Below are 12,349 nucleotides of genomic sequence, written 5' to 3' on the forward strand. Positions count from 1 at the left end.
CTGACCCCACCACAGTCTTTATAGTTGATCTGGGACTGACCCCACCACAGTCTTTATAGTTGATCTGGGACTGACCCCACCACAGTCTTTATAGTTGATCTGGGACTGACCCCACCACAGTCTTTATAGTTGATCTGGGACTGACCCCACCACAGTCTTTATAGATGATCTGGGACTGACCCCACCACAGTCTTTATAGATGATCTGGGACTGACCCCACCACAGTCTTTATAGTTGATCTGGGACTGACCCCACCACAGTCTTTATAGTTGATCTGGGACTGACCCCACCACAGTCTTTATAGTTGATCTGGGACTGACCCCACCACAGTCTTTATAGATGATCTGGGACTGACCCCACCACAGTCTTTATAGATGATCTGGGACTGACCCCACCACAGTCTTTATAGTTGATCTGGGACTGACCCCACCACAGAGCATCTATAGAGAAGGGGGTAGTGGAATTACATTTTGGTGAGGATGTTTTAAGAAAAATGCATAACATTTTGGTGAATGGCAAGTATAAATATAATGTATATCATTTAGCAGATAATTTTATTCACAGTCATTCGTACATACATGTTTTCTACTGGGTGAGACAGATATAATATATTAATACTTCATATCGTTATGATATATGATCTGTTTTAATGAACCAGCTACAGTTGAATATATGATCTGTTTTAATGAACCAGCTACAGTTGAATATATGATATGTTTTAATGAACCAGCTACAGTTGAATATATGATATGTTTTAATGAACCAGCTACAGTTGAATATATGATATGTTTTAATGAACTAGCTACAGTTGAATATATGATATGTTTTAATGAACCAGCTACAGTTGAATATATGATATGTTTTAATGAACCAGCTACAGTTGAATATATGATATGTTTTAATGAACCAGCTACAGTTGAATATATGATATGTTTTAATGAACCAGCTACAGTTGAATATATGATATGTTTTAATGAACCAGCTACAGTTTAATATATGATATGTTTTAATGAATCAGCTACAGTTGAATATATGATCTGTTTTCTCCTCATATGTAATTATTGATCAACAGTTTTTCCCATCACGAGTAATGATGCAGTGCGTGTGTGTGCATATGTACTTATATAAGCCTTTAATATCCTTATCTACAGCTTCCATTTCACAGTGTGTTTTAACCACGGAGATCCTATTGGATCTAGCATATTGCTAGGATCCCAATGTAGAGTTATAATATGTAACTGTATGGTTCTAACGCTCTTCTCCTCCACAGTCTAGCAGGAGAACAGAGGTTGATGTTAAACTGGTTCTGTTGTTGTTGTTGTTGTGTTTGTTGTTGTTTACGCCAGTGTGTTTTAACCTCTACTCTCCAGAGTCTAGTGAGCAGGAGAACAGAGGTTGATGTTAAACTGACTGTGTTGAATGTGACCGAAGCTGATGCCGGGAAGTACTGGTGTCGCGCGTCTAACTTTGTAGGAAAGTCAGAAAACACCTTCTGGCTTAAAATACACAGAGCAGGTAAACCACGTAAACCCCACTATCACTATGACCACCTGGCGCTACGAGCTGTCTACTGTTCTAGAATAACCCTCCTCTATCTCTCCCTCTGTTTCCCCTCCTCTATCTCTCTCCCTCTGTTTCCCCTCCGATATCTCCCCCTCTATCTCTCCCTCTATCTCTCCCTCTATCTCTCTCTCTATCTCTCCCTCTATCTCTCCCCCTCTGTTTCCCCTCCGATATCTCTCCCTCTATCTCTCCCTCTATCTCTCCCTCTATCTCTCCCTCTATCTCTCCCTCTGTTTCCCCTCCTCTATCTCTCCCTCTATCTCTCCCTCTATCTCTCCCTCTGTTTCCCCTCCTCTATCTCTCTCTCTATCTCTCCCTCTATCTCTCCCTCTGTTTCCCCTCCTCTATCTCTCTCTCTATCTCTCCCTCTATCTCTCCCTCTGTTTCCCCTCCGATATCTCTCCCTCTATCTCTCCCTCTATCTCTCCCTCTGTTTCCCCTCCGATATCTCTCTCTCTATCTCTCCCTCTATCTCTCCCTCTGTTTCCCCTCCTCTATCTCTCTCTCTATCTCTCCCTCTATCTCTCCCTCTGTTTCCCCTCCTCTATCTCTCTCTCTATCTCTCCCTCTATCTCTCCCCTTCTGTTTCCCCTCCGATATCTCTCCCTCTATCTCTCCCTCTTTCTCCCCCCTCTGTTCCCCTCTTCTATCTCTCCCTCTATCTCTCCCTCTTTCTCCCCCCTCTGTTTCCCCTCCTCTATCTCTCCCTCTATCTCTCCTTCTCTGTTTACCCTCCTCTATCTCTCCCTCTATCTCTCCCTCTATCTCTCCCTCTATCTCTCCCCCTCTGTTTCCCCTCCTCTATCTCTCCCTCTATCTCTCCCCCTCTGTTTCCCCCTCCTCTATCTCTCCCTCTATCTCTCCCCCTCTGTTTCCCCTCCTCTATCTCTCCCTCTATCTCTCCCCCTCTGTTTCCCCCTCCTCTATCTCTCCCTCTATCTCTCCCCCTCTGTTTCCCCTCCTCTATCTCTCCCTCTATCTCTCCCCCTCTGTTTCCCCTCCTCTATCTCTCCCTCTTTCTCCCCCCTATGTTTCCCCTCCTCTATCTCTCCCTCTATCTCTCCCCCTCTGTTTCCCCCTCCTCTATCTCTCCCTCTATCTCTCCCCCTCTGTTTCCCCTCCTCTATCTCTCCCTCTATCTCTCCCCCTCTGTTTCCCCTCCTCTATCTCTCCCTCTTTCTCTCCCCTATGTTTCCCCTCCTCTATCTCTCCCTCTATCTCTCCCCCTCTGTTTTCCCCTCCTCTATCTCTCCCTCTATCTCTCCCCCTATGTTTCCCCTCCTCTATCTCTCCCTCTATCTCTCCTTCTCTGTTTCCCCTCCTCTATCTCTCCCTCTATCTCTCCCTCTATCTCTCCCTCTATCTCTCCCTCTATCTCTCCCCCTCTGTTTCCCCTCCTCTATCTCTCCCTCTATCTCTCCCCCTCTGTTTCCCCTCCTCTATCTCTCCCTCTATCTCTCCTTCTCTGTTTCCCCTCCTCTATCTCTCCCTCTATCTCTCCCTCTATCTCTCCCTCTATCTCTCCCTCTATCTCTCCCCCTCTGTTTCCCCTCCGATATCTCTCCCTCTATCTCTCCCCCTCTGTTTCCCCTCCTCTATCTCTCCCTCTATCTCTCCCTCTATCTCTCCCCCTCTGTTTCCCCTCCTCTATCTCTCCCTCTATCTCTCCCCCTCTGTTTCCCCTCCTCTATCTCTCCCTCTATCTCTCCCCCTCTGTTTCCCCTCCTCTATCTCTCCCTCTATCTCTCCCCCTCTGTTTCCCCTCCTCTATCTCTCCCTCTATCTCTCCCCCTCTGTTTCCCCCTCCTCTATCTCTCCCTCTATCTCTCCCTCTGTTTCCCCTCCTCTATCTCTCCCTCTATCAGTCCCCCTCTGTTTCCCCTCCTCTATCTCTCCCTCTATCTCTCCCTCTATCTCTCCCCCTCTGTTTCCCCTCCTCTATCTCTCCCTCTATCTCTCCTTCTCTGTTTCCCCTCCTCTATCTCTCCCTCTATCTCTCCCTCTATCTCTCCCTCTATCTCTCCCTCTATCTCTCCCCCTCTGTTTACCCTCCTCTATCTCTCCCTCTATCTCTCCCCCTCTGTTTCCCCTCCTCTATCTCTCCCTCTTTCTCCCCCCTATGTTTCCCCTCCTCTATCTCTTCCTCTATCTCTCCCCCTCTGTTTCCCCTCCTCTATCTCTCCCTCTATCTCTCCCCCTCTGTTTCCCCTCCTCTATCTCTCCCTCTATCTCTCCTTCTCTGTTTCCCCTCCTCTATCTCTCCCTCTATCTCTCCCTCTGTTTCCCCTCCTCTATCTCTCTCTCTATCTCTCCCTCTATCTCTCCCCCTCTGTTTCCCCTCCTCTATCTCTCCCTCTATCTCCCCCCTATGTTTCCCCTCCTCTATCTCTCCCTCTTTCTCCCCCCTATGTTTCCCCTCCTCTATCTCTCCCTCTATCTCTCCCCCTCTGTTTCCCCCTCCTCTATCTCTCCCTCTATCTCTCCCCCTCTGTTTCCCCTCCTCTATCTCTCCCTCTATCTCTCCCCCTCTGTTTCCCCTCCTCTATCTCTCCCTCTATCTCTCCCTCTATCTCTCCCCCTCTGTTTCCCCTCCGATATCTCTCCCTCTATCTCTCCCCCTCTGTTTCCCCTCCTCTATCTCTCCCTCTATCTCTCCCTCTATCTCTCCCTCTATCTCTCCCTCTATCTCTCCCCCTCTGTTTCCCCTCCTCTATCTCTCCCTCTATCTCTCCCCCTCTGTTTCCCCTCCTCTATCTCTCCCTCTATCTCTCCCCCTCTGTTTCCCCTCCTCTATCTCTCCCCCTCTGTTTCCCCTCCTCTATCTCTCCCTCTTTCTCCCCCCTATGTGTCCCCTCCTCTATCTCTCCCTCTATCTCTCCCCCTCTGTTTACCCTCCTCTATCTCTCCCTCTATCTCTCCCCCTCTGTTTCCCCTCCTCTATCTCTCCCTCTTTCTCTCCCCCTCTGTTTCCCCCTCCTCTATCTCTCCCTCTATCTCTCCCCCTCTGTTTCCCCTCCTCTATCTCTCCCTCTATCTCTCCCCCTCTGTTTCCCCCTCCTCTATCTCTCCCTCTATCTCTCCCCTCTGTTTCCCCCTCCTCTATCTCTCCCCCTCTGTTTCCCCTCCTCTATCTCTCCCTCTTTCTCCCCCCTATGTTTCCCCTCCTCTATCTCTCCCTCTATCTCTCCCCCTCTGTTTCCCCTCCTCTATCTCTCCCTCTATCTCTCCCCCTCTGTTTCCCCTCCTCTATCTCTCCCTCTATCTCTCCTTCTCTGTTTCCCCTCCTCTATCTCTCCCTCTATCTCTCCCTCTATCTCTCCCTCTATCTCTCCCTCTATCTCTCCCCCTCTGTTTCCCCTCCTCTATCTCTCCCTCTATCTCTCCCCCTCTGTTTCCCCTCCTCTATCTCTCCCTCTATCTCTCCCTCTATCTCTCCCCCTCTGTTTCCCCTCCTCTATCTCTCCCTCTATCTCTCCCCCTCTGTTTCCCCTCCTCTATCTCTCCCTCTATCTCTCCCCCTCTGTTTCCCCTCCTCTATCTCTCCCTCTATCTCTCCCCCTCTGTTTCCCCTCCTCTATCTCTCCCTCTATCTCTCCCCCTCTGTTTCCCCCTCCTCTATCTCTCCCTCTATCTCTCCCTCTGTTTCCCCTCCTCTATCTCTCCCTCTATCTCTCCCCCTCTGTTTCCCCTCCTCTATCTCTCCCTCTATCTCTCCCCCTCTGTTTCCCCTCCTCTATCTCTCCCTCTATCTCTCCCCCTCTGTTTCCCCCTCCTCTATCTCTCCCTCTGTTTCCCCTCCTCTATCTCTCCCTCTATCTCTCCCCCTCTGTTTCCCCTCCTCTATCTCTCCCTCTATCTCTCCCTCTATCTCTCCCCCTCTGTTTCCCCTCCTCTATCTCTCCCTCTATCTCTCCTTCTCTGTTTCCCCTCCTCTATCTCTCCCTCTATCTCTCCCTCTATCTCTCCCTCTATCTCTCCCTCTATCTCTCCCTCTGTTTCCCCTCCTCTATCTCTCTCTCTATCTCTCCCTCTATCTCTCCCCCTCTGTTTCCCCTCCTCTATCTCTCCCTCTATCTCCCCCCTATGTTTCCCCTCCTCTATCTCTCCCTCTTTCTCCCCCCTATGTTTCCCCTCCTCTATCTCTCCCTCTATCTCTCCCCCTCTGTTTCCCCCTCCTCTATCTCTCCCTCTATCTCTCCCCCTCTGTTTCCCCTCCTATTTCTCTCCCTCTATCTCTCCCCCTCTGTTTCCCCTCCTCTATCTCTCCCTCTATCTCTCCCTCTATCTCTCCCCCTCTGTTTCCCCTCCGATATCTCTCCCTCTATCTCTCCCCCTCTGTTTCCCCTCCTCTATCTCTCCCTCTATCTCTCCCTCTATCTCTCCCTCTATCTCTCCCCCTCTGTTTCCCCTCCTCTATCTCTCCCTCTATCTCTCCCCCTCTGTTTCCCCTCCTCTATCTCTCCCTCTATCTCTCCCCCTCTGTTTCCCCTCCTCTATCTCTCCCCCTCTGTTTCCCCTCCTCTATCTCTCCCTCTTTCTCTCCCCCTCTGTTTCCCCCTCCTCTATCTCTCCCTCTATCTCTCCCCCTCTGTTTCCCCTCCTCTATCTCTCCCTCTATCTCTCCCCCTCTGTTTCCCCCTCCTCTATCTCTCCCTCTATCTCTCCCCCTCTGTTTCCCCTCCTCTATCTCTCCCTCTATCTCTCCCTCTATCTCTCCCCCTCTGTTTCCCCCTCCTCTATCTCTCCCTCTATCTCTCCCCCTCTGTTTCCCCTCCTCTATCTCTCCCTCTATCTCTCCTTCTCTGTTTCCCCTCCTCTATCTCTCCCTCTATCTCTCCCTCTATCTCTCCCTCTATCTCTCCCTCTATCTCTCCTCCTCTGTTTCCCCTCCGATATCTCTCCCTCTATCTCTCCCCCTCTGTTTCCCCTCCTCTATCTCTCCCTCTATCTCTCCCTCTATCTCTCCCTCTATCTCTCCCTCTATCTCTCCCCCTCTGTTTCCCCTCCTCTATCTCTCCCTCTATCTCTCCCCCTCTGTTTCCCCTCCTCTATCTCTCCCTCTATCTCTCCCCCTCTGTTTCCCCCCCTCTATCTCTCCCTCTATCTCTCCCCCTCTGTTTCCCCCCCTCTATCTCTCCCTCTATCTCTCCCCCTCTGTTTCCCCTCCTCTATCTCTCCATCTCTATGTCCCCTGTTCTGGTTCTCAGTCTGTTTTTCCTGTGCTGCTGATTGTCTGGCTGGTTGATGAGCAGAAACCCCAATATTAGGGTTGAGCTGAAGTTTGTCAGTTAGCTTGTCTCATCCATTTACCATCACCTTCCTCAGATCAATACAACCACAGTTTCACACCCTTCATTACTGCTAGTACTTCAATAGGCTGCGCTCTCCCCCTCCTCAAACACACACACACACACCGTGTTATTGGTATTCCAGACAGTTGTATAGCAGAGCTGCATGCAGGACGGCTGGATGAACACTGCTTATCACTGAGCTGTAGACACACACATAGATCAGACCCCAGTAGTCGTTTCTATCCTCAGTTGAAATACACCATGGTGTTGTTTAACCTCTGCTTTATGGCAGTGTGTTATGGTGCTGATCATATGGCCGATTTGGTCCTTCTGCAAAAGCCACAGCGATGATGCTTTCTTTTCTAAACATGTTGGCTTTTGTGGTCAGTGTATTCATCCCTCTCTCCCCTCCCCCTCTCCTCAGTTTGATGGCAGTACATGGTGTGGTGGTGATATGGGACCTTTTGGTGACGGCTTCTCTGCTGCTGCTCTGGGTGTCAGCTAGTTGAGGTGGTGGTAAAGATCATCCTAGTGATGTTACATCAAGCCGACTTGAGCCCTGTGGAATAAGGTCTTCAGTCCTGCTTCCTGTGACCCCTAACCCCTGACCTCTAAACCTAACCCTCTGTTCCCATTGGTGACTGGTCTATTCTGAGATGCTCCTCTCCTTGTGCTCGGTGGTTTTAGTGTTTTGGTGTTTGGTGCATTTTCTCTTGGAGCGTTTGGTTTATGATAACTCTCTCTGTTCCTCTCTCTCCATCCCTCTCTCCTCTCCTCCTCCCCTCCTCTCCAGACGGCTGGTATAAACACTACGGATAAGGAACTAGAGAGCCTCTTCCTTACCAATGTGTCTTTAGAGGATGCAGGAGAGTATACTTGTCTGGCAGGGAACTCTATTGGGTACGCTTACCACTCTGCTTGGCTCACCGTGCTCCCAGGTATATCCCCCCCCCCTCTCTTTCCTCTATGTCTCATTCAACTGTTGAATCTCTGTATTGCTGTTTGTATATCTGTGCCTGAAACTTTTCAAATGTAATTTGATTCAAGATAAAGCAATTAAACCCATTTATTTATAAAGATGATTTAGTAATTTCATCAGTAGCACAGTATTCAGCTGAAGAAGCATCACCATCCTAGAGATAATTGATTGTAGTGTAGAGACTTCAGTATGAATGTTGAACTATGACCCCCAGCCTCCTAGAGACTGAACTATGTCCCCCAGCCTCCTAGAGACTGAACTATGTCCCCCAGCCTCCTAGAGACTGAACTATGTCCCCCAGCCTCCTAGAGACTGAACTATGTCCCCCAACCTCCTAGAGACTGAACTATGTCCCCCAGCCTCCTAGAGACTGAACTATGTCCCCCAGCCTCCTAGACTGAACTATGTCCCCCAGCCTCCTAGACTGAACTATGTCCCCCAGACTCCTAGAGACTGAACTATGTCCCCCAGCCTCCTAGACTGAACTATGTCCCCCAGCCTCCTAGAGACTGAACTATGTCCCCCAGCCTCCTAGAGACTGAACTATGTCCCCCAGCCTCCTAGACTGAACTATGTCCCCCAGCCTCCTAGACTGAACTATGTCCCCCAGCCTCCTAGAGACTGAACTATGTCCCCCAGCCTCCTAGACTGAACTATGTCCCCCAGCCTCCTAGAGACTGAACTATGTCCCCCAGCCTCCTAGAGACTGAACTATGTCCCCCAGCCTCCTAGAGACTGAACTATGTCCCCCAGCCTCCTAGACTGAACTATGTCCCCCAGCCTCCTAGAGACTGAACTATGTCCCCCAGCCTCCTAGACTGAACTATGTCCCCCAGCCTCCTAGAGACGTAACTATGTCCCCCAGCCTCCTAGAGACTGTTTAGGGTTACAGGAATAGTAACAGTAGAAGGGTTAGTGGAATAGTAACAGTAGAAGGGTTAGTGGAATAGTAACGGTAGAAGGGTTAGTGGAATAGTAACAGTAGAAGGGTTTAGGGTTAGAGGAATAGTAACAGTAGAATGGTTAGTGGAATAGTAACAGTAGAAGGCTTAGTGGAATAGTAACGGTAGAAGGGTTAGTGGAATAGTAACAGTAGAAGGGTTTAGGGTTAGAGGAATAGTAACGGTAGAAGGGTTAGTGGAATAGTAACAGTAGAAGGGTTAGTGGAATAGTAACAGTAGAAGGGTTAGAGGAATAGTAACAGTAGAATGGTTAGTGGAATAGTAACAGTAGAAGGGTTAGTGGAATAGTAACAGTAGAAGACTTAGTGGAATAGTAACAGTAGAAGGCTTAGTGGAATAGTAACAGTAGAAGGGTTAGAGGAATAGTAACAGTAGAATGGTTAGAGGAATAGTAACAGTAGAAGGGTTAGTGGAATAGTAACAGTAGAAGGGTTAGAGGAATAGTAACAGTAGAAGGGTTAGAGAAATAGTAACAGTAGAAGGGTTAGAGGAATAGTAACAGTAGAAGGGTTAGAGGAATAGTAACAGTAGAAGGGTTAGAGGAATAGTAACAGTAGAAGGGTTAGAGGAATAGTAACAGTAGAAGGGTTAGTGGAATAGTAACAGTAGAAGGGTTAGTGGAATAGTAACGGTAGAAGGGTTAGTGGAATAGTAACAGAAGAAGGGTTAGAGGAATAGTAACTGTAGAAGGGTTAGAGGAATAGTAACAGTAGAAGGGTTTAGGGTTAGAGGAATAGTAACAGTAGAAGGGTTAGAGGAATAGTAACAGTAGAAGAGTTTAGGGTTAGAGGAATAGTAACAGTAGAAGGCTTAGTGGAATAGTAACAGTAGAAGGGTTAGTGGAATAGTAACAGTAGAAGGGTTAGAGGAATAGTAACAGTAGAAGAGTTTAGGGTTAGAGGAATAGTAACAGTAGAAGGGTTAGAGGAATAGTAACAGTAGAAGGGTTAGAGGAATAGTAACAGTAGAAGGCTTAGTGGAATAGTAACAGTAGAAGGGTTAGTGGAATAGTAACTGTAGAAGGGTTAGTGGAATAGTAACTGTAGAAGGGTTAGAGGAATAGTAACAGTAGAAGGGTTTAGGGTTAGAGGAATAGTAACAGTAGAAGGCTTCGTGGAATAGTAACAGTAGAAGGGTTAGAGGAATAGTAACAGTAGAAGGGTTAGTGGAATAGTAACCGTAGAAGGGTTAGTTGGATAGTAACAGTAGAAGGCTTAGTGGAATAGTAACAGTAGAAGGGTTAGAGGTATAGTAACAGTAGAAGGGTTAGAGGAATAGTAACAGTAGAAGGGTTAGAGGAATAGTAACAGTAGAAGGGTTAGTGGAATAGTAACAGTAGAAGGGTTAGTGGAATAGTAACAGTAGAAGGGTTAGAGGAATAGTAACAGTAGAAGGGTTAGTGGAATAGTAACAGGAGAAGGGTTAGTGGAATAGTAACAGTAGAAGGGTTAGTGGAATAGTAACAGTAGAAGGGTTTAGGGTTAGAGGAATAGTAACAGTAGAAGGGTTAGTGGAATAGTAACAGTAGAAGGGTTAGTGGAATAGTAACAGTAGAAGGGTTAGAGGAATAGTAACAGTAGAAGGGTTAGAGGAATAGTAACAGTAGAAGGGTTAGAGCACATGTGTCAAACTCATTCCACGGAGGGCCTAGTGGCTGCGGGTTTTCACTCCTCCCTTGTCCTTGATTGATGAATTAAGGTCACTAATTAGTAAAGAACTCCCCACACCTGGTTGTCTAGGGCTTAATTGAAAGGAAAAACCAAAAACCTGCAGACACTAGGCCCTCCATGGAATGAGTTTGACACCCCTGGGTTAGAGGAATAGTAACAGTAGAATGGTTAGTGGAATAGTAACAGTAGAAGGGTTAGAGGAATAGTAACAGTAGAAGAGTTTAGGGTTAGTGGAATAGTAACAGTAGAAGGATTTAGGGTTAGAGGAATAGTAACAGTAGAAGGGTTAGTGGAATAGTAACAGTAGAAGGGTTAGTGGAATAGTAACAGTAGAAGAGTTAGAGGAATAGTAACAGTAGAATGGTTAGTGGAATAGTAACAGTAGGAGAGTTTAGGGTTAGAGGAATAGTAACAGTAGAAGGGTTAGTGGAATAGTAACAGTAGAAGGGTTAGAGGAATAGTAACAGTAGAAGGGTTAGTGGAATAGTAACAGTAGAAGGGTTAGTGGAATAGTAACGGTAGAAGGGTTAGTGGAATAGTAACAGTAGAAGGGTTAGTGGAATAGTAACAGTAGAAGGGTTAGAGGAATAGTAACAGTAGAAGGGTTAGAGGAATAGTAACAGTAGAAGGGTTAGTGGAATAGTAACAGTAGAAGGGTTAGTGGAATAGTAACAGTAGAAGGGTTTAGGGTTAGAGGAATAGTAACAGTAGAAGGGTTAGTGGAATAGTAACAGTAGAAGGGTTAGTGGAATAGTAACAGTAGAAGGGTTAGAGGAATAGTAACAGTAGAAGGGTTAGAGGAATAGTAACAGTAGAAGGGTTAGAGGAATAGTAACAGTAGAATGGTTAGTGGAATAGTAACAGTAGGAGAGTTTAGGGTTAGAGGAATAGTAACAGTAGAAGGGTTAGTGGAATAGTAACAGTAGAAGGGTTAGAGGAATAGTAACAGTAGAAGGGTTAGTGGAATAGTAACAGTAGAAGGGTTAGTGGAATAGTAACGGTAGAAGGGTTAGTGGAATAGTAACAGTAGAAGGGTTAGTGGAATAGTAACAGTAGAAGGGTTAGAGGAATAGTAACAGTAGAAGGGTTAGTGGAATAGTAACAGTAGAAGGGTTAGTGGAATAGTAACAGTAGAAGGGTTAGTGGAATAGTAACAGTAGAAGGGTTTAGGGTTAGAGGAATAGTAACAGTAGAAGGGTTAGTGGAATAGTAACAGTAGAAGGGTTAGTGGAATAGTAACAGTAGAAGGGTTAGAGGAATAGTAACAGTAGAAGGGTTAGAGGAATAGTAACAGTAGAAGGGTTAGAGGAATAGTAACAGTAGAATGGTTAGTGGAATAGTAACAGTAGAAGGGTTAGAGGAATAGTAACAGTAGAAGAGTTTAGGGTTAGTGGAATAGTAACAGTAGAAGGATTTAGGGTTAGAGGAATAGTAACAGTAGAAGGGTTAGTGGAATAGTAACAGTAGAAGGGTTAGTGGAATAGTAACAGTAGAAGAGTTAGAGGAATAGTAACAGTAGAATGGTTAGTGGAATAGTAACAGTAGGAGAGTTTAGGGTTAGAGGAATAGTAACAGTAGAAGGGTTAGTGGAATAGTAACAGTAGAAGGGTTAGAGGAATAGTAACAGTAGAAGGGTTAGTGGAATAGTAACAGTAGAAGGGTTAGTGGAATAGTAACGGTAGAAGGGTTAGTGGAATAGTAACAGTAGAAGGGTTAGAGGAATAGTAACTGTAGAAGGGTTAGAGGAATAGTAACAGTAGAAGGGTTTAGGGTTAGAGGAATAGTAACAGTAGAAGGGTTAGAGGAATAGTAACAGTAAAAGAGTTTAGGGTTAGAGGAATAGTAACAGTAGAAGGCTTAGTGGAATAGTAACAGTAGAAGGGT

At 46.6% G+C, this 12,349-nt stretch overlaps 1 protein-coding gene across 1 annotated transcript in view; it reads left to right on the forward strand.

The window, feature by feature from the left end:
* LOC311121749 (fibroblast growth factor receptor 3-like) overlaps window positions 1–12,349 on the forward strand; it is a gene marked incomplete at its 5' end in the record, with an annotated part of 221,422 nt that overhangs the window by 158,148 nt on the left and 50,925 nt on the right. Inside the window, one exon of the mRNA XM_084196201.1 lies at window positions 7,648–7,792. Coding sequence (XP_084052327.1) covers window positions 7,648–7,792 — 145 coding nt within the window. The remainder of the gene's footprint in view (window positions 1–7,647; window positions 7,793–12,349) is intronic.

This window comes from Coregonus lavaretus (genome assembly GCF_964263955.1).
Source record: "Coregonus lavaretus genome assembly, contig: HAP1_SCAFFOLD_308, whole genome shotgun sequence".
NCBI classification, from domain to species: Eukaryota; Metazoa; Chordata; class Actinopteri; order Salmoniformes; family Salmonidae; genus Coregonus; species Coregonus lavaretus.